The sequence below is a fragment of the Pollachius pollachius genome, assembly GCF_949987615.1.
Source record: "Pollachius pollachius genome assembly, chromosome: 1".
NCBI classification, from domain to species: Eukaryota; Metazoa; Chordata; class Actinopteri; order Gadiformes; family Gadidae; genus Pollachius; species Pollachius pollachius.
Genome location: NC_136934.1, coordinates 26707586 through 26727541, shown reverse-complemented (window position 1 = coordinate 26727541; position 19956 = coordinate 26707586). Strand labels below are relative to the sequence as shown.

The 19956-nt window shown below is 42.2% G+C and overlaps 1 protein-coding gene across 2 annotated transcripts in view; it reads left to right on the top strand.

Moving 5' to 3' along the window:
- The first annotated feature begins 2 nt into the window (after nucleotides 1–2).
- LOC307080640 (protein phosphatase Slingshot homolog 1-like) overlaps nucleotides 3–19956 on the top strand; it is a 34798-nt gene continuing 14844 nt past the window's right edge. For both annotated transcript variants that reach the window (XM_079743439.1, XM_079743438.1), the window contains exons 1-5: nucleotides 3–334; nucleotides 3540–3577; nucleotides 12626–12726; nucleotides 16272–16336; nucleotides 19117–19238. In XM_079743439.1, coding sequence (XP_079599565.1) covers nucleotides 254–334; nucleotides 3540–3577; nucleotides 12626–12726; nucleotides 16272–16336; nucleotides 19117–19238 — 407 coding nt within the window. In that variant the 5' untranslated portion in view covers nucleotides 3–253. The remainder of the gene's footprint in view (nucleotides 335–3539; nucleotides 3578–12625; nucleotides 12727–16271; nucleotides 16337–19116; nucleotides 19239–19956) is intronic.

The following is a 19956-nucleotide window of genomic DNA, read 5'->3' as shown; positions in this document are numbered from 1 at the left end:
TAGTTTACTACATTCTTATTCTGTTTGCTGTCTTGAGCGCGATTTGGCCCTGGATACGCTTCTTTCTCGTAGATAATTTGATTTAAAATGTGTGGATTGTGTGACCCCTGGGACTAAGTGATCGTATAATGGACTGCCAGCTCCTTGGAGGCTTTATGTGACTTCGAATTAGTTAGTTTAGGTAGCGGCAGCATCAGCACATCATCAGCCCAGGCCGTCAGCTGGTGCATGTCCAGACTCGCAGCCTTCAGCCATGGCACTGGTGACCCTGCAGCGGTCCCCGACCCCGAGTGCAGCATCCACCGCCAGCACCGCGACCACCACCGCGGGGGAGGTGAGTCTGCTAGTAGTGAGATGAGCAGGTTTGGTCGTTCAAAGGAAAGCTGAGGATAAAATAGTGGTACATGTAGGCCTGCTGAGTGAAGCTAGGCTATCTTATTTCTTTAATGCTAGGGGAATCATTTAGCTTTCATTGTTTGGGATGAGCAAAATAATGGTGAACACCACACCATATAACGGTTTGAAAGTTAGTAACATAGTGTTGGTCAGAGGGAGTGTTTATGTCTTATTTGCTTATTTGGTTTATGGGCTAAGAGGAGTAGCCAGCGCAGGTTAGCAAGACCTTTAGCTGCTATGGCTAGCTAATGATGGTCTGATTGATTTCATAGTGCCCAATGTACTGCAGTGGTTAGTCTATTGATGGTCTGATTGTTGACATAGTGCCCAATGTACTGCATCGGTTTGTCTATTTATGGCCTGATCGGTAACATGGTGCACAGTGTACTGCAGTTGTTACTGTATGTATGATCTGATGGGTGACATTGTGTTTGATTGGTATAGCAGACCGTTGATTCATCATGAACACTCGTTAATGCTGCACTCCACTACTGTTGCCGATCACAGTGCTATCACACTTGTTCAATTGTAATGTTAGGTATAATGTGGTGGAATATGCATTTTAGTTCATTTTAAAATTGCACTAATTGGGAATGAAGTAGCTAGGTGCTAATATCTAAAAGATTGAACAACATAGAAAATATTACTTTTGACTCTCTTGATGGAAAGGTGTGGATTTCTTTTTTTAGTATTGTGGAGGGGGGAAAACTAGGTTATTCTCATGTTTCAAATTGGCATTAGTGGTTGTTTGCCCAGGGTGATGATCGATTATGTACTTCTGTGCTCCAACTATTATTAACCTTAATTTTAAACTGCAGGGAATGTTTCAGTCAGATATCGCGTGGGGTCTTACTCTTTCTTTGTACCAGTATAAGGCGCTAGGGGCCCACTTATCCAATATACACAAGTTACACTTGTTCAATAAAGCTTATTATTACAGAGTTATTGTGAACATGGTCTTTAAACGGTTAAGCCTGTTTATTTTTCAATGTCTTTGAGTTAGGATGCTTCTGTTGAGCCCTATTTTTCACGGATTGGCTGCTGTAAGACAAGTAGTTTGACACTGCACGTACATTTTCTGTCAACACGATGAAACGTCCGGATGTTCAATAGTTTGAGAGTATAAGAGTGACATTTATATTTTGAAATAATTCTTCAGTCTAGCCTGCTTTTACCTACCATCTAGCAGAGGGAATGTGATGGCACTGTATCAGTACAGCACGTGGCTGCTGCAGCTATGATGTCATCGTTTGGCTGGTGTTGCAGGCTGATTTCAGCAGGGGACGCGGTGTATTGTATATATATTTTGAAACCAACTCATTCAACATCATACGCTACTCTGCTGTTGCTTTCCTATGTGTAATATATAGTATATTTTTGATACGGTTGTTGCTGCTTAATTAGGGCTTAGTATATCATTACTATTTTTGTGACATATCAAGATACTTATACTTTTGTATATTCATATCAGACTCCTGTATTATATAATCTTGAATGAGTTGAAAATGTGTCTAGATTGTTGTTATGCAAAATGTAGGGCCTAATATGGCAAGAAGGAATATGTGCTCTCAACATTACTGGACAATGGCACATTTTAAACAAATAAGCCTTCACACAGACTCCCAGTACAATACAGAGCGTTTAATGCACTGCAGAATTAACGAAATCAGCGCATGTATACGAGTGGCAATATTCAGAGGGCTCCTCATATTCCAAAAGCTCCTCATAGAACTTGTAAATCACTATTTTGAAGACAGTATAATAAATGCATGCTTGTATATTATGAATTTATTATGCTATTTTAATCATTTGCCCACCTTCAGTGGGCTAATCCAAAAGTCTGGACTCACGGACACAGACTTTTCTGCGCATTCTCTCGAATTTAGTAAGGCCTTAGGGCTGTCCTAATGTTGAATTTCAAAGGGCATGAGGGTTTGAGTCCACACTGACCGAGCCCTTTCCGTGAGTCCGCATTAGTCCAGACTTAACCTAAGGGAATTACCCACAGTTCAAAGTGTTGGTACGTTTACCGCGGGGACCATAGGGAAATTAGGAAGGTAAACGACAACAAACTAATTATCAATAATTTAAAAAGTTGTAAATATTTAAAAATATGTTCAATAAGGCAGCCGTCTCCTGTGCCTTGGCCGTGTGGAAAGCAACAAACATAAAATGAAACTTCCCAAACTGGCAACCGGCAAGTGTCAGCAACCTCTTTGTCATTAAACGTTGACAAGGTAACATGTTCTCTCGTGAAGTGCTGTCACAATCCCATTTTATTATCACAATTTTTTCTATCTGAGCCCATGTGGCCTCACACACTCACTTACTTAAGTAAATTAGCACCTCCAGATCAATTAAGTCTCTGAGTCCTTCGTCCTTAGTCCTCAGGGCTCACTTTGGGATTGGCCCATAGAAACCTATTGTATGCATTAAACTTAGTAAAACAAATAAAGAAAATCATACGTTTACACACACTTTGTTTTGTTTTTTTCTGTTTTGGAGTTGTTTCAAGATGTTCCTTATTTTACCAATCAGCCAAGTCAAATTGAAATACAACAATACCGCAGACAGGCACTTAAGAGTGAATTTCCTAATTTGTGTTTTTATTTTATTTAAATTATAGTCCTCTGGCTATATTCACAGGGGTAAGGAACTGTACAATTTTCTTCAAAGCAAGGATTGAGGGTTTGTATTCACAAGAAATATTGGTTCTAAACAGCTATTGAGTTTTCATTATACTGGAGCCAGTCCTTGAATTAATTTGCCTATGGAAATCTAGCAGTGCATCTTCCGTCCACCGGGGGGCAACATTGAGGTTTACAGCTGATAGAGTTCTGTACAGTCCTCTGGTATATAAAGCATTTAAAAACTGCTTAGTTGTTGGACTGTCTTAAATTTATTTTGTCTGCAATTTATTGTTTTACTTTATGTGTTTTAAATAAAACAATGGTGTCCCAATTACAATGACTATGAGAAGGCTTTCTGCCCTTATCCTCTAAATGATTATTTCTATATATGATTATATTATATTTGGTCAAAATATATAATCAACCTTTTAGTAGTTAAGTAGTAGTAGTAATGAATTTTTATCAATTAATTATTAACATAATAAATTATTATCAATATCTTTTGTTTTTCAGGATTTTGGGAGTGATGATGAACGAAGGTTAAATCAGAGGTAAGTCTTTCCTCTTATACAAGACTCACAGAAGCATGGAACATCTTCTTTCCAAAGTGATAGATGCTGCTGTTTCAAAGACATGAATATGAGATGGGAAGAAGAGATTCAACACAGGGATGCAGGGACGACTTCTATAGCAAATCAGTAATAAAGTTGTTTTTATTTGTTTAAGATGTTATGCCTGTCTGCTTGAAATTAAACATATTATCATAAATTAATAGTTTATGATTTGAGTGTTAAAAAAAAACCATAAAACATAAAAAAAAATACATAATGTTAGCATAACATTTACTATATAAATGTTGAATTGCTGCATAATATAGACGAGATAAGTTAAAGCAAATTAATCAATGATTTACAATTACTAAAGTGGGGAAAAAAAACTCAATTAAAACATGAAAACACACGGTTTTAAACACAAAATGAGAAGATATCTAAGCAGCAATGTCTTTAAGCGATTTAAAACCTAAGAAATAAATGATCTGCGTTTAAAATAATCAGTGAATAGTAGACGGCACAACCTGCTGGTCCTGGTTAGAGCTTGCCTAGTAAGAGGGTTTAGTGCCTGTCTAAACACCCTGAAGGAGGCAGTGGCCCTCTCGAAACAATGACCTCAGCTTATCTCCAGTAGGGCCGAGTTCTCTGAGTGGCCAACGACGTGCGTCGCGACTTAGGTCGCATTGGTTGTGACGTAGGTCGCTGTGTTGGTCGCTCGTCTGGCTGCTTTCAGTCGCTGTGGTCGCTCAGTCTATGGGCGGTCGTTAATCAGTTAATTTGCCTGTTATTGACGTTTTTTTGGCGACAGTTGAAGTACCAGAAAGCCATGGTCTCTGGCGAAAGCTACCTACAGCTCTTTATTGCTAATATTATTTTAATATTTTTCTATTGAATTGCAGTTTAAAATGATGAAATCGTTGCTCTATCAGTATCAATAAAATATATTTGTCATTTGGGGCGTATTCAAATAAGGTATTTTATATATTATATATAGCCTATTTGTTTTGTGAAATGTCATTAAGCCTAACAAGGTACATTATGTACAAAGTTCTTCGTTATAGAGTTGATTATATATGAGTGTAAAGATTGACAGTAAATGCCAGGTTAGGTTAGTAATCAAGAGGACGGGTGATCGATTCTCTCCACGGTCAGATGTATTTTTGCTCTTTTAGTCAAACTTACAGATGCAATCGGCCTCTTTAATTTTAACAGTTTAGTATGATTTAGTACGATGGTATGATAATCATACGACGTAATTTACGTCGTATAATTATCATACCATCGTACTAAATCATACTAAAATGTTAAAATGAAAGAGGCCGATTGTGTCAAGAGGCCGATTGAACGTGGAGAGAATCGAACATCCACCCCCTGGATTACTAAACTAGCGTCACTACCTTGTACCCCTGTGGCATGGACTGCCAACTGTTACACTGATATTAAAGTATATCACTCTATAACGAAGAATTTTGTACATAATATACCTTGTTAGGCTTAATGACATTTAACAAAACAAATAATTATAACAATATAACAATACATTATTTGAATACGCCCCCTTTTATTGATACTGATAGAGCAACGATTTCATCATTTTAAACTGTAATTCCATAGAAAAATATTAAAATAATATTAGCAATAAAGAGCTGTAGGTAGCTTTCGCCAGAGAGCATGGCTTTCTGGTACTTCAACTGTCGCAAAAAAACAGTTAATAACAGGCAAATTAACTGATTAACGACCGCCCATAGACTTTGAGCGACCAAGCCAGCCAGCGACCACAGCGACTGAAAGCAGCCAGACGAGCGACCAACATAGCGACCAATGCGACCTACGTCGCGACCTAAGTCGCGACGCACGTCGTTGGCCACTCAGAGAGCTCGGCCTTCCTCCTTATCTCCTCGCTGCACAGCAGAACAGAGCAGGAGCAAGAGGTTTGATCCCTTTTACCCCCAAGTAGGCGTAGGTAGAAGGAATTGAAACAAACCGCAGAGCAATTGTTTACTCCAATCACTGACACAAATTGTGTTGTTTTTTTTAACCCTGATGCTTCACTTCCGTCAGACCGACACTTGTCATAGCTACTGATCTTCAGATGTAAAATGTCCGTCCTGGTATTTTTTACAACGTATCCTCTTCATGGCATTCAATGTTATACAAGCAGACCAGGTTCTAGGCCTCTACCTCCGTCTTCATGGACCCACTATAGGGGCTTATTAGCGACTGGTAGAAAAGCACAACTCGGCACTAGCTATGCAGTTCAGTTGCTGTGAGATAAGTGTTGCATCTCAGCCTGCATGCGGAGCGACCTGGGCTCATTCGTCAGGCTCACCCCTGACGAATCAGAGAGCCCCCTAACTGCTGCGACCAAAATTTAACTCCAACTGACACTGACATGGACCATCTGAATTGCAACCAATCAGGTTAGATGTTGCCACCAGGAACAACCTGCCATAGGGAATATTTTTGTTACCCATCTACTACGGATGTATTTCACGTGTGTCTGTGTGTGTGTGTCTGTGTGTGTGTGTCTGTGTTTGTGTGTGTGTGTGTACGAACTTTAATGTGAACTAAGTTGTTGTAGGACAAAGACTACAGCTATAGTGAATCCCAATATGGAGAGAACATAGTTTGCTTGTTTCAGCATAGACTACTATGCTGAAACAAGCAAATCAATGTCGCTGCAAACTTGGGAAGGCTGTCCTTCATATGAAACATTATTGGATAATTGTTATAATTGACATTTCTCTGGGCCAATCAGAATCTCAGCACTTGCTTCAGAATCTTGAAGCACACAGCGCCAACTGAGCTCGCCTTTGGACGAGACGCCTGGTTAACGCGCGAGTCTGATGGAAACTCTTAATGGTCCCATGGCATGAAAATCTCACTTTATGAGGTTTTCTAACATAAATATGAGTTCCCCTAGCCTGCCTATGGTCCCCCCGTGGCTAAAACTTGCGTTCGGTGTAAAACGAGCACTAGGTGTTCTGCTCACCTTTGAAAAAACGGAGACTCAAGCGCGCTGATTTGGAATGTGGTCCCATATGTCAGTGATTCTTAAACTAGGGGTTGCGACCCTAAATGGGGTCTCCAAAAACTTCCGTGGGGTCACCAATAATTTTCTGCATTCAGTCTGAAATTATTATTATGCCAGGTGAAACAAAGGAAAATAATATTGGGGAAAAAATCTGCCTTTTTCTTATTTACACGCAGTTAAGAGAAGAGAGAAAATATGTTTTCGTCTTTCAACGAGATCTGGTTCAGCCTATGGGCTACTCCGCTGATAGAAACAATGTAACTATCTGCTCCCACTATATGCAAACTCAACCTGTTCCTGCTATTTCAAGTAAAACAAAATAAAAAGACATAGGTAGCCTAAAAGCAAAAATGGAGGGGTGGCTGCTTAAAATATCGAACGAAAGCTCGGAAGTGCCAGCTACCAGTGAGTCTACTCCTCCGCGATCCTCCGATGGGACAAGTCTACAGGCCGGCGAGAATAAAAAGGAACAAACGAGGCGTCTGCCAGACAGAAAGAATTTCTGAAATATGGATTCACTTGCCAAGTAAAAGATAACCTCGACCACCCACAAAGTGTGATTTGCGGTGATGTTCTGGCGAATGAGAGCTTAAAACCTGTCAAAATGAAACAACATCTCGAAACCCCTCCATCCTGAGGACGCTACGATACCAATTACTTTCTTTCTGCGAAAAGAAGTTGCCCTGCAAGGGCAGAAGACCGTAGTGCATGGGCAAGCTACCTTGCCCACCAAAGCCTTGGCAGCTTCCTATGAAGTGGCCCACCTTGTGGCAAAAGCACAGAAGCCACACACAATTGCCGAAAGCCTCATCCTCCCTGCAGCAATTGCGATGACCACCGCAACGCATGGTGAAAAGATTGCAAGTGCGCTCAAGCAAATCCCCCTCTCCAATGATACAATGTCCAAGCGCATTATCGAGATCGCTAATGACATGAAATGTCAGATAATCGAGAGAGTAAAAAACTGAAGGTTTTCTTTACAGTTAGATGAGTCTACTGACGTGACAAGTGTCGCGCAATTATTGGTGTTTGTTCGCTACAGTTATGAAGGAAAACTTCACGAGGACATGCTGTTCTGCTCTCTGATGGAACGAAGGTGTACCGGCAGTGACATTTTTAATTGTCTCAATGGTTGGATGGAAGACGCAGGGCTGCAATGGGCCAACTGCATATGCACAGACGGTGCAGCTGCTATGTTGGGGAAATATAAAGGGCTGAAAGCAAAGGTCCTTAGCATTGCACCACATGCCAAGTTCACCCATTGCATTATCCACAGAGAGGCCCTGGCATCCAAGACACTTGAGCCCGAGCTTAACAATGTTCTCCAGACAGCAATTAAAATGGTGAATTTCATCAAATCTCGCCCACTCAATACTAGACTCTTCACCCTTCTCTGTCAGGAAATGGGGTCTACCATATTTCCCGCACTATAACGCGCACCGGATTATAAGGCGCATCTTCAATGAATGACCTATTTTAGAACTTTTTTCATAAATAGGGCGCACCGGATTATAAGGCGCATAGCATAGAAGATACTGCAGTCAAACGTTTGACTGGGGATGCGTTATGCATCCACTAGATGGAGCTGTGCTAATTGTATAGCTCGTCGCGCGCAACGCAACTGTGAGGACGAGTTGCTGCATTTAGCAGATATAAAACTGGAACCTTTATGACAAAAAAGTAAAACACAATTACGCAGTTCCAAACCTTAGATTTTTTAAATATCTTGCAAACGTGAATGATACAAAGTAGAGCATCGCACCCTCGAATCTTGTAGTGTGGCCAGTCTTCCGCCCGATTTCCTGGCTCTGTGATCGTATAGTGTGACCTTCCTAATAGTGGAGGAATATCTGTCGTGTGGTCTGAACCAGCCATAAAGGGAATGTCAACAAAACAGTCAGACAAATTCAAACTTTATTAAGCGTTCTGACAACTTTGTTCATTTGTAAACACGAATTGATCCATATATAAGGCGCTCCGGATTATAAGGCGCACTGTCGTTTTTTGAGAAAATTACCGGCTTTTAAGTGCGCCTTATAGTGCGGAAAATACGGTACACACGAATCCCTTCTTTTCGATTCTGAAGTTTTCACGGGGCAAGGTCCTCCCACACCTGTTTGAGTTGCGAAGCGAGGTGCGCACCTTCCTCTCAGACGCAAACTCTGCTTTTGCGCACCATCTCACTGACTCGGAATGGATAGCCCTTGCTTATTTGTCATGCATATTCGACAAATTAAATATGCTCAACCTGTCACTACAAGGCCTCAACACTAACATCCTGACCCTCTCGGACAAAGTGAATGATTTCACAAAAAAGCTGCAGCGTTGGGCAGTCCGTGCGGAGAGTGGGGATTTTGAGATGTTTTCGGAGCTGCATGACTTTTTGGAGGAGGATGACGTGAATGTCAATTCATTGAAGGCCTCCATCAACGTTCATCTCCAAAGCCTCCTCGAAAAATTCCATCAATATTTTCAGACGGAAAATGTGGAGAATTATGATTGGATACGACAACCATTCACCAGCTGCTCTTCAAACGATCTGTCATCTGAGCTTGAAGATGCGCTGCTTGAGCTATCCAGTGACCGAACCATACAGACATCATTTGCATCAAAATCACTGGATGAATTCTGGCTGTCTGTTGCGCAGGAATACCCCGGATTGTCCAAGGCTGCCATGGAAATTCTAACGCCTTTCGGGTCAACCTATCTGTGCGAGAAGACATTTTCGTCCCTCGCATATATAAAAAATAAATACAGATGTCGGCTCAGCACCGTGGAGGAAAATCTCTGTGTCGCCGTATGCAGCATTCCTCCTAGAATTAACTTGCTATGTTCACGGAAGCAGGCCAACCCTTCCCATTGAAATTGTTAAAGATAGTAAACCAGAAAAGCGAAATAAAAAAATACCGTTATTGTTATCGCCATGAATATAATCCATGTAACGTTGTAGGCCTAATGCTGTGTGTGTGTGTGTGTGTGTGTGTGTGTGTGTGTGCGCGCTTGTGTGTGTGTGTGCGCGCGCGCCATGCACATAGCGTTCTGATCTGATAGCGGCAGCCTACACTTGTTTAATCGTGATTGTTTGGTTATCTCGGTTCTTGTTCATATGGAATAAATAAAATTAATTACTTTGCTTACTATTTTTTGCTTGATTTAGTTGTTTGAGGGGGTATTCACACCTCGCCATACATTTTTGTGGGGTCGCCAGACAAAAAGTTTAAGAACCACTGCCATATGTCGTCGTAAAGGATCTAAACTCCTCCCCTTTCTCTCCCTGGCCCGCCCAGAGAATTTGGCCCGCCAATGTGACACGACCGTGTGTGTGTGTGTGTGTGTGTGTGTGTGTGTGTGTGTGTGTGTGTGTGTGTGTGTGTGTGTGTGTGTGTGTGTGTGTGTGTGTGTGTGTGTGTGTGTGTGTGTGTGAGAGATTACACACAGTGTTTGCTGTTGATGTTATGGCGCGTAACACGTTGGTTCTTTGACGTCTCTTGTATTTCCACAACGAGACTGTAGTTGTGGTTTTCTCAGCCATGGTTGAGAAGGAATTGGGGGATAGGAACTTTGGCTTTGACTCCCTGAAGTACGAACTGCGACATGCTGCCTGCCGCTGGTTGCCGCGAGGCACCACCGCCGCGAAGCACCACCGGCCGGCAGCGGGCAGCCGGCAGCAGGCAGCGCGCGGTTCAGTCTACTTCAGACTGATGTGGAAGAACCAGAGACGTCGGAGAACTCGACGAAGTTGTTTGTGATTCATAATATCGTCTGGAGGCGCACACAGCTTGGCCGTGATAATATGTATTATATGATATAGATATCTATGTATTATATGATATTATTTAGATAAAGAGCTCCAGGACTGTAACGCGTGTGTCGTACACACGCGTACACACAAAGTGTTGTACACGCTGTTGGTGTTATGGCGCATAACACGTCGGACTCTCGTCTCTGGTATTTCCACAACGAGACTCGTAGTGGGGGTTATCTCAGCCATGGTTAAGAATGAATTGGGGGAAAAGAACTTTGGCTTTGACTCCCTGAAGTACATGAACCCCGACATGGAGGAGAAAGGGATTGGTGGCCTTGAATGTCTCCCGCTTGAGCCCCGCTTCCCGCTGCCGAGGGACCACTGCCTTGGTGCTGCAGGAGGCAGTGGTGCCTAAGCGCTGACCGCTGCCGAGGCGGTGGTCCCTCGGCAGCAAGGCTCTGGCGGGAGACAACTAATCCCTTTCTCCTCCGTGTCATGGTTCAGTCTACTTCAGATTGATGTGGACGTAGAAGAACAAGAGACGTCGGAGAACCCTACACGGTCGTTTGAGATTCATAATATCGTCTGGAGGCTCACACAGCTTTTGGCCGTGATAATATATATTATACGATAAATAAATATCCATGTATAATATGATATTATTTAGATATAGAGCTCCAGGACCCCCGTGTGTTCTAGAATATTAACAGAACACAAGGCTGTGTGCCCCTCGCCATACACCACTGTAAACAGAGCGCTTGGTACCGTGGCTGCAAGCTGCTCAGGTCCACACCCCCACCCTCCTCCATGACCCGCCTCGCTCCTCCTCATTTGCATTATAGCTACAGACACCAAAACAGCGCATTTGGGGGAAGCTCAATGTGCGACTGGCTCGGAGTGGCTGTAACTCTGCACCACGGCTGAATTTCGGGAACGTCTTTGAATACTGTGTTAGTGGCCCACTAATAACTATATTAAAGCATCCATAAAATAGCATGTCATGGGACCTTTAACGTCAATTTGAAGTAGGGGTGTAGGCCTACGGTATAAACAGTATAGAAAGTACACCAGTGTTAATTTGCGCTACGGTATGGATTTTGACGTTACCGTGAGACCGGTGTGACCAGTAGACAGTGTTGTGTGTAACGCGTAACAAAGTAAGTAACACGTTAATACAGTAATATAACTACTTTTTCATGTAAAAAGTAAAGTTACGCGCAACTACTGAAAATATGGTAACAAAGCATAGTTCCTTTTTCAATTCGGCGCCACATTACCTTTTCCCAGGGGCAGATTTGACAGCTATACTGCCTTCTCAGGCAGTATGGTATTGCGCAAGCAGGCAGGCGCGCAGCAAGCGCTCCTGCGTGCTTGCGTAATAGTCTCATTTCACACCGTACGAGACAGACGCTGGTAGCGTGAAGCTGTCTCTGCAATCAGACATTGCTTCCGCAGGCATTTTGAAAGCCAGTCCTTATGACAAAATGCCAGCAGTGGCACGAGATGGCAAACGCCGTCACTGTATACCTGTGTAAGGACATGGTCCCTTTCAAAATGTCGATAGAAAGGGCTTTAAAGAGATGGTCAAAACCCTCGATCCCAGGTACGCGTTACCTGCCCGCACACACTTCAGCCTAATTGAGATGCCAAAACTATACGGCAAGGTCCGCAAGCATGTGGAGAAACAAATCCATACTATTAAGCGTTAATTAAGTTAATTAATTAATTAATTAAACACTAATTAAGCGTAATTAGTGTTTTTCAGCGATGGAAGTAACTAACTTTTTTATGCAGTTTTGCTGCCTTAACAGTAATTTACCCCTTCAGAGGTATTTATATCGAAATTAGAAGATAAAATTAACATACTGTGATATAATACCGTTACCGTCTATGCCTCAAATCATACCGTGATACACATTTTAGTCCATACCGTACAGCCCTAATTTGAAGGAACTATCTTGTGTTAAATTTGAGGTAAGTCAAGCTTTTTGGAGCAAAAACAACAGCTATTTGTTTGCTTGATTCAACTAACGTTAGCTACCGCTTTTTCGATGTGATATAATTTACAATAATATTGTATTTTTAGGACCGAGCCAACGCCGAGTACTGCATGAACATAGATCTTGCATAAAGTTAGTAAATGTTGTGCCACAGCCTACAGCTGTACGTCTTGCAGGGTTTTCCCGCGCGGTCCATTCCCTGGTCCTTTCCCTGGTCCTTACGCTGGTCCTTACCCTGGTCCAAACCCTCCTCTCTTGTCCTTCTCCAGCCTCAGCGAGAGTTTCTTCATGGTCAAGGGAGCTGCTCTCTTCCTGCAGCAGGGCACCAGCCCCCAGGGCCAGCACGCACAGGCCCACCACCAGCACGCAGGTCAGGTGTTTCCAATCCTTAGGCACGGCTGCTGCTGCGATGCCGGGGTCTGAACCATCACAACCCCCACTCCAGTAAATGTGGATGTCATGACAAGTCCTTTATTCAGACTATTAAAAGTCATGCATCTCAACCGACAAGTGGATGTAGGTAGAAATGTGTAGAGTTCGAAATTACTATCAATCTAACTTTGATTGTTTGCTTGTCAGGTTTCAATTTGATACTTATGTAGAGGTGTTGTCAGTTCAACCCAGAACTCTTGCGTACAATATTGCTGCTGGCTGTGGCATATGCTTAATATCCTATTTTTTACAGACTAGTTGAAGGTCCTTTTTTGGTTTATCTATGTTCTTGGCCAAAGTAAGTTTTACATGTATATGTATATTATATATACAAGCATGCATATATATATATTTATTTATATATTTAGCAACGTGTTTTTAGGTAAATCAGGATAACATTCAAAAGCACAGACAATGCCAGACTAAGAGCCATTTAATTGCATCAGCCTCCCCTTGCCAGACACCCAATTTGCTGTTTAGCACAGTTTATGCGGCTCATTTGTCTGAAAACCTTATGCTTACCACTCCCCTCAAAGCAGATGTGGGTTTTCCCGAGCGTGAGGGACGCAGGTAGACTTGATGATCAGCTTGTGCCAGGCAGATTAGCAGTAAAGTCCATGTCAGCACAGCTGCTGCTCTGAGGAGAGAAACTACAGTGCTAGTTTTTCGTCTTCATGCTTGCTTTAAAGGTCCCATGGCATGCTACTTTATGAATGCTTTTATATACTTGAAGACGTTCAAGAAATTCAGCCTTGGTGCAGAATTACAGCCACTACGAGCCAGTCCCACAATGAACTTTCTACAAATGTGCGGGTCAAGGTGGAGGGTGGGGGGTGTAGCCTTGAGCAGCTTGCGGCCACCTTACCATACGCTAGTGTTTACTAGGACTGGCCCGAATTATTTGAATATTCTAATACTCGTTCGGAAAATTAGTATTCAAAGCTTAAATCAGTATTCGGTGCTTCGTTGTTGTTTTTTTGGTTTTTTGGTTTTTTTTGCTCAACAATTTTTTTTTGTCAGAAGCTAGAACTGCAATATAATGTCAGCAAATAATATAATGTTTGGGATATAAAAGTTAGTAATATTGTAGTAGTAGTAGTAGTAGTAGTATATTGCTCATTTAGGAGGATATTACATCACTACAACAAGTGTCACAGCGCATCCATCACCTCAACTCCGAGCGCAGCGCAGTGAGCGCACTTACTTCAACATAGACATTGAACGAGCTGGTTCAAGATGCCCCAAAAATCTTCAGTTTGGGAACATTTTCAATTGGCCAATGATCGACGTAGCTGTATGCTACGTGAAGTTACCAGAGCGAGGGAGGCAAACTATAAGCGACACCAAGCAGAGAAGCGAGAGAGGTGGAGGAAGAATAGATATCTTGTTTCCCTTAACTTTATAACACAACATTAGCGGGATCTCGGGAGGAAAATTAATGCTTAGCTAAATGCTAACCTTAGCTTAGGTGTTTGTTTACGTTCGCTGTACAGCGCCGCGCCCATCAAATGTGACTGGCTTGCTGCAGAGCGTGAGCGTCTTGGGAATACCCGGTCAATATAATGGATATAATATGGACACATAAGACAATCAATATTCGGTATTTGTTATGGATTTATTGAGACACGTTCCAGGATGAATTGAAAAGTTCCCGTAAGGGCTTAGATGGCAGAGAGGACAGCTGATTTGGAACGGAACAAAAGCTGTTCGCTTCCACGGGGAAAAAGTAAGGAACTCCAACTTACTTAGGCCTACTAATTAACGTTCAAAAGCTATTTAATCTTCAACAAAATATGCAGATACTGTCAAAATCGTCTCCAGGGAGTATATAAGGATTATTAATGTTGTTTTGGATGGTGTGTTTTTCTCGGAAAAACCAACGAGTATTCGAAGCCTGAAAAATGGCATTCGGGCCAGCCCTAGTGTTTACAGTGGAACTATCGCAATGGCTCGGATTTATAATATCATCCGGAGACGCACACAGCTTTTGGCCTTGTAATGTAAATATTCTAGAACTATCCGGGTGCTCCAGCAGGAGTCCTGGAGCTCTATATCTAAATATCAAATTATACATAGATATCTATATCATATAATATATATATATATTATCACGGCCAAAAGCTGTGTGCGCTCTAGACTATATTATGAATCTCAAACGACTGTGTCGGGTTCTCCGACGTCTCTGGTTCTTCCACTTCCATCATCATTCTGAAGTAGACTGAACCGCGACATTGAGGACATTGAGGAGACATGTTTCCGTATGACGACACACGGGGAAAGTTCCAAGTTGGCGCGTCTGAGCTTTGTTTTTTCAAAGGCAGAGCAGGACACCTAGTGCTCGTTTTACACCTAACGCCATTTCTAGCTACTGGGGGACCATAGGCAGACTAGGGGAACTCATGTTAATGTTAGAAAACTTCCTGAAGTGAATTTTTTGTTGATTTGGTCGTCCTTTTAGATTGGTCGTCCTTTTAGATACATTCAAATTGTATGAATTTTTTCAAACATTTTCATATTCAACATGCTCAATCCGGTACATAATTAAATACACTACACTTTAACATGTACCCATTTAATTGGTATTTTACACTTTACACCACACCATTGTTTCGAAAAACTGCGGACAGCGGTAGAGCTTTTCTACATGAGCAGACAGTCTAGGCTAGTTTAAGCTACATTCTATTAGAAATGCCCCTTTTGGGTTTGTCGGCGGCCCTTCAAATTAATTTACAGCTACCACACCCTTTCACAGCCTAAGTTGCTCTGGAGAATCAGGTCCATACATAGTCAGGAGATGTCCTTTCATGTAGCACACATGGTAGAAAATATAATTGTCTGTGTCAGATTTGCTCTAAAATACAGTTAATACTTTGTTTGGTTTAGGCAAGGGGAGGTGCCTATGTAGAGCATGCAGCAGGCAAGGCGTGATGCAAAATTTATGCTGTGGAAATTGTAGTGTTTTATTAAGAGCACATCGAGGATGGCAGACAGTTAGTCCAACTAGCAAGTATTGCAATGTATCGCAATATTTATCATATCGAAATGAGTCTGATAGGAATCGCATTGTGAACCATGTATTGTGATACGTATCCTTAATACATATTCTGATTTATAACATCAACACTCACTCACTCGAATTCATGCTTTGGGCGTGTCCACATAGATTTATGTCTGATAGATGAGCAACGTTTGCTACAGTGCCCTGGGTAGGCTTGTAGACTGATCTATCAAGCACACATCTAGGTTGCCTTGTGATGTCACTTGTGATGTCAGAAGAAGCAGATTTTCAAAATGGCTAATCACACTCACACCTGGTGGTATAATATATCCCCTTTAAATGTACTGCCACCTACCGAATCGGAGTGTGTAGAACAGGATCTAGTCTCTGTGTATCTCCAGTTAATGACCAGCTATACCCACACATGGGCTGATAGGCCGTCATCTAAAGTGTGTGTGTTTGTGTGGGTGTGTTTGTGTCCATAGGGGACTTACCTCAACACCTTCAGGTGATGATCAACATCCTGAGATCCGAAGACAGAATCAAATTGGTAAGAGATGGTTACAAACACACAGTCACACCCAGCGCTGGGCAAATATTAAAGATGAACTGAACTGAAATTTGAAGTTTAGTTGATATAACAGATGTATTGTCTGCCTTCTCATTGGTACAATAACTAAAAATGGCGGAACTTGCTAAAAGGGATTAAATTGTACGGTGAAAGTGTTACAGGGCGCCGCCATGTTGGATTTCAACAATCAGTTACGTCACTGGCATGGTAACCTACTCCTACTCTGTGGCTCTAGCAGCCATAGCAGGTAATGAGTCAGGTTCTGAGGCTTGCTGAAATGGCTACGGAAAAGCAAACAACCAGGTCTACAGGAGGATCATCTTATTGCATTGCCCCTGGCTGCATTAATGAATTATATAGGGCCAAGGCAGCTGGGGTAATCATACATTTCCACAGGTTACCTTTGAATAGGAAACCAGCCCTTAATGCATGGCTGGCAGCCTTAAAACTGACTAACCCTCCGATGTCAATCAGCCCCTGTCATGTCAATCTCCACAAACTAGCACTCCGACCATAATGTGTATAAACTTTTACTCCGACGATATCACAGATCTATGTTTCCAAGCTGCTAATTAATGCACGGCGGTTCTGTAAACATAAGTTCCACAAATGTCCCTTTCTACTCACCCTGATGTTCGCCGACTAGCCGATTGCTGATGCAGAGGGAGTTAAACTCGAAGAAGTAGTTTCATAGTAAGATGTATCTGCAATATCCATTTGTGCAACATCCATCAACATCCACTAGAAAGTAAACCTCCAACATCCACCTAAAGTAAACGTGACACCCGTGAATCCGCCTCCCATCTATGCTCATCCGCGGGTGTTTCTCCCAAAGTGCATCGAACATGTCTTTCAGGTCCCGTCCACCCGGAGCCGATTTTTTTTGTGAAACCATGTCTTTAATAACCATGTTATTAGGCAGATAATAAACCATGTTCTTTAATAGGTCCATGGTCCCAGGGTGGTTTCAAATAAAACCGGACCTATGCGGTTTCGTGTTAGGATTCGTGTGGACGCCTGAAGCGACGTTAGAGTTGCGTTTAAAGTTAGGTTTTTTTGTATTATGTTTGTAGCTTTAAATACAGCCCCTTGGTCACTTTAATTACTAACTGTACATTAAAAAGTATTTCTACTCAATCTAAAAGGTAAACAACTACTATCTCCTCCTCGACTTGAATGTTTTTATACAGCGCGCAGGCTTGATGCGCTCCACTTATTTTTGTGGAGAACCAATGCCTTGAATATGTAGGTAGGTACTACAGCGTTTGTACAGCTCGTTGCGTTTTCGTCGAGTCCGTCTTTACGGAGATAGTCCTGAAATGCGTCAAAGGAAAACGGAGGGGGAATGATCGTTTTCGCCTTGTTACTTGGTTGCTATTTATGGGGTGCTCCAGTGTCTCCGCTCGGACGTCCCTTAGAGAGAGCATGGCCACTTCCAAAACCTCTCTCTCGCCGCACAGCATCCGAAATGCCCTATGCATGGTTATGCACAGCGGTCGAGTTGTAAAAAAAAAAGCCAGGGGGGATGGTGGATTTTAACTTTTACGGACAGATAATTTGTGCTGATAACAGCGCATATGGTGGGAGACCAACGGTGTGATTATTATTATTATATTATTATATATTTTTTCGTCGCTCTTATAAAATACGAGCGATGACTGTAGTCATCGCTCTTATTTTATCCCCAAAATCGCAGCTCATCGGACGAATCACACGATTCGAGGCATGACTCATTGATCCTTAAAAGTGAGGCATCACTTTTAAGGATTTTAAAAACTGATTCTTATTCTTTTTTTCAAAGATGCATTCGCCAGAGAAGGGAGACTAGCGTTGCTCACTGGTTGGAATGAATGGGAGAAAAGGGGACAGAGTTGTCTGCGGATTCATTTCTGAGATGCAGAGACAGCTTCACGCTACCAGTGTCTGTCTCGTACGATGTTGAATGAGAGCTTGTGAAGGCACTATAATATAATAACTGCTGGTTATGCAACCTAATCCCACCATTAGATGGTCAAGGTTGACCGGGACCTCTCGGCAGCAGACCGATTCAATGGCAGTGTCCATGCTCCGAGAGCACCCACACGCACACCAGTCACACCCACACGATCCGGTGGAGCTGGAGCCTGAAATTGATCCCTCTCCACCGGGTGGTAGTCGGGCATGTCCCTCACAGGCTCAAACGCGTAACCAGCCATATTAAAATCACTATTTTCCGCCGTGGAGTGTAGAAGACGTTCGCGTGTCTGCAGCAACGACCTAGTCCGACCATGCCAGTGACGTCATCGGTGCTCTAATACTAAAAGACGCATTTTCTTTTGTTGCTAAAAAAAGCTATATATTGATTTTTTTAAATATTTCTTTTGGTGTAATTTTTTTTTATAATGGTCATAACTAACACGTTATCGATGTTGATTATTTCAGTTCAGTACATCTTTAACAACATTTAGCGGCTCTCATCTTGCACTCAATGCCTTATACTGCCCATTGGAGAATGCTTTGCTTTCAGCATTAAAATGCACCCTGTAGCTTTTCTTTTCATCAATGTTTGATGCTCATTCTTTTGATTTATTTATAACTTCAAGTGTTCCATATGTCTAGGTTAAATGGTAAACTCACCAACTGCAATGATGACTAATGATGAATACCAGCATCCCGCATTAAATTGGAAATCTTTGCTGGCGGTCAATAATTGTTTTTTTTGCTTAAGGCTCTTTGGAATGGTGAAAACGTCATTGAGTGTGGTTTTGGTCGGTCTGTAGGCTGTCCGTCTGGAGAGTGGGTGGTCAGAGCGCGTGCGGTACATGGTGGTGGTGTACACTAACGGGCGCCAGGACACGGAGGAGAACATCCTGCTGGGGATGGACTTCACTAACAAAGACAGGTAGGAGGAACTCCTGACCACCTTCAACTCCATCACCCTCTACCAACACCACCCTCTCCATCCCCAGCAACACCCTGATCACCATCACTCCCTCAGCCTTCACCAACATCACCTTTTATTATCTCCATCACCACTAGAGCTGAACGATTAATCCAATCCTAACCGACATCGCAAATTTTTAATGTTAAAAAAGTCAGAATCAGAAACACCTGGCCACGTTGGGTTCACTTGTACGCGACGCAACGCTACCCTCCACTCACGTGACATACCAATACGAATACCACCGGCAGGGAAAACTGACCGAAATGATCCAGAGTATAACTCCATATGAACGAGATTCAAAACGGCACAGCGAAAGGAGAGAGCGGAGTTCATAGGGAAAGATTTGAGGTTTTCATAACTACCACTGACATGTGGTCAAGTCGCACATCGTACATGTTAACCTATTTGATAGTATTACATGCATGTTTATTATGAGTGATAGAGACACATATTGGTTATTTTTATGTTTCTGCATTTTAGTTTGTGTGATTTGTTTTAGTTTCTGTGATTTGTTGTTTTATTTGTTGTTTCTGAATGGAGATCAGTAAGACTTGTATTTATTTTTCTTTTACAATTCAATGGTTAAATATAGATGTTCTAATACATTCATCAATTCATCTCAACACATAGGCCTGGCCTACAGGAAAGGGCAGTTCATATGTTGACTTGTTGCAAT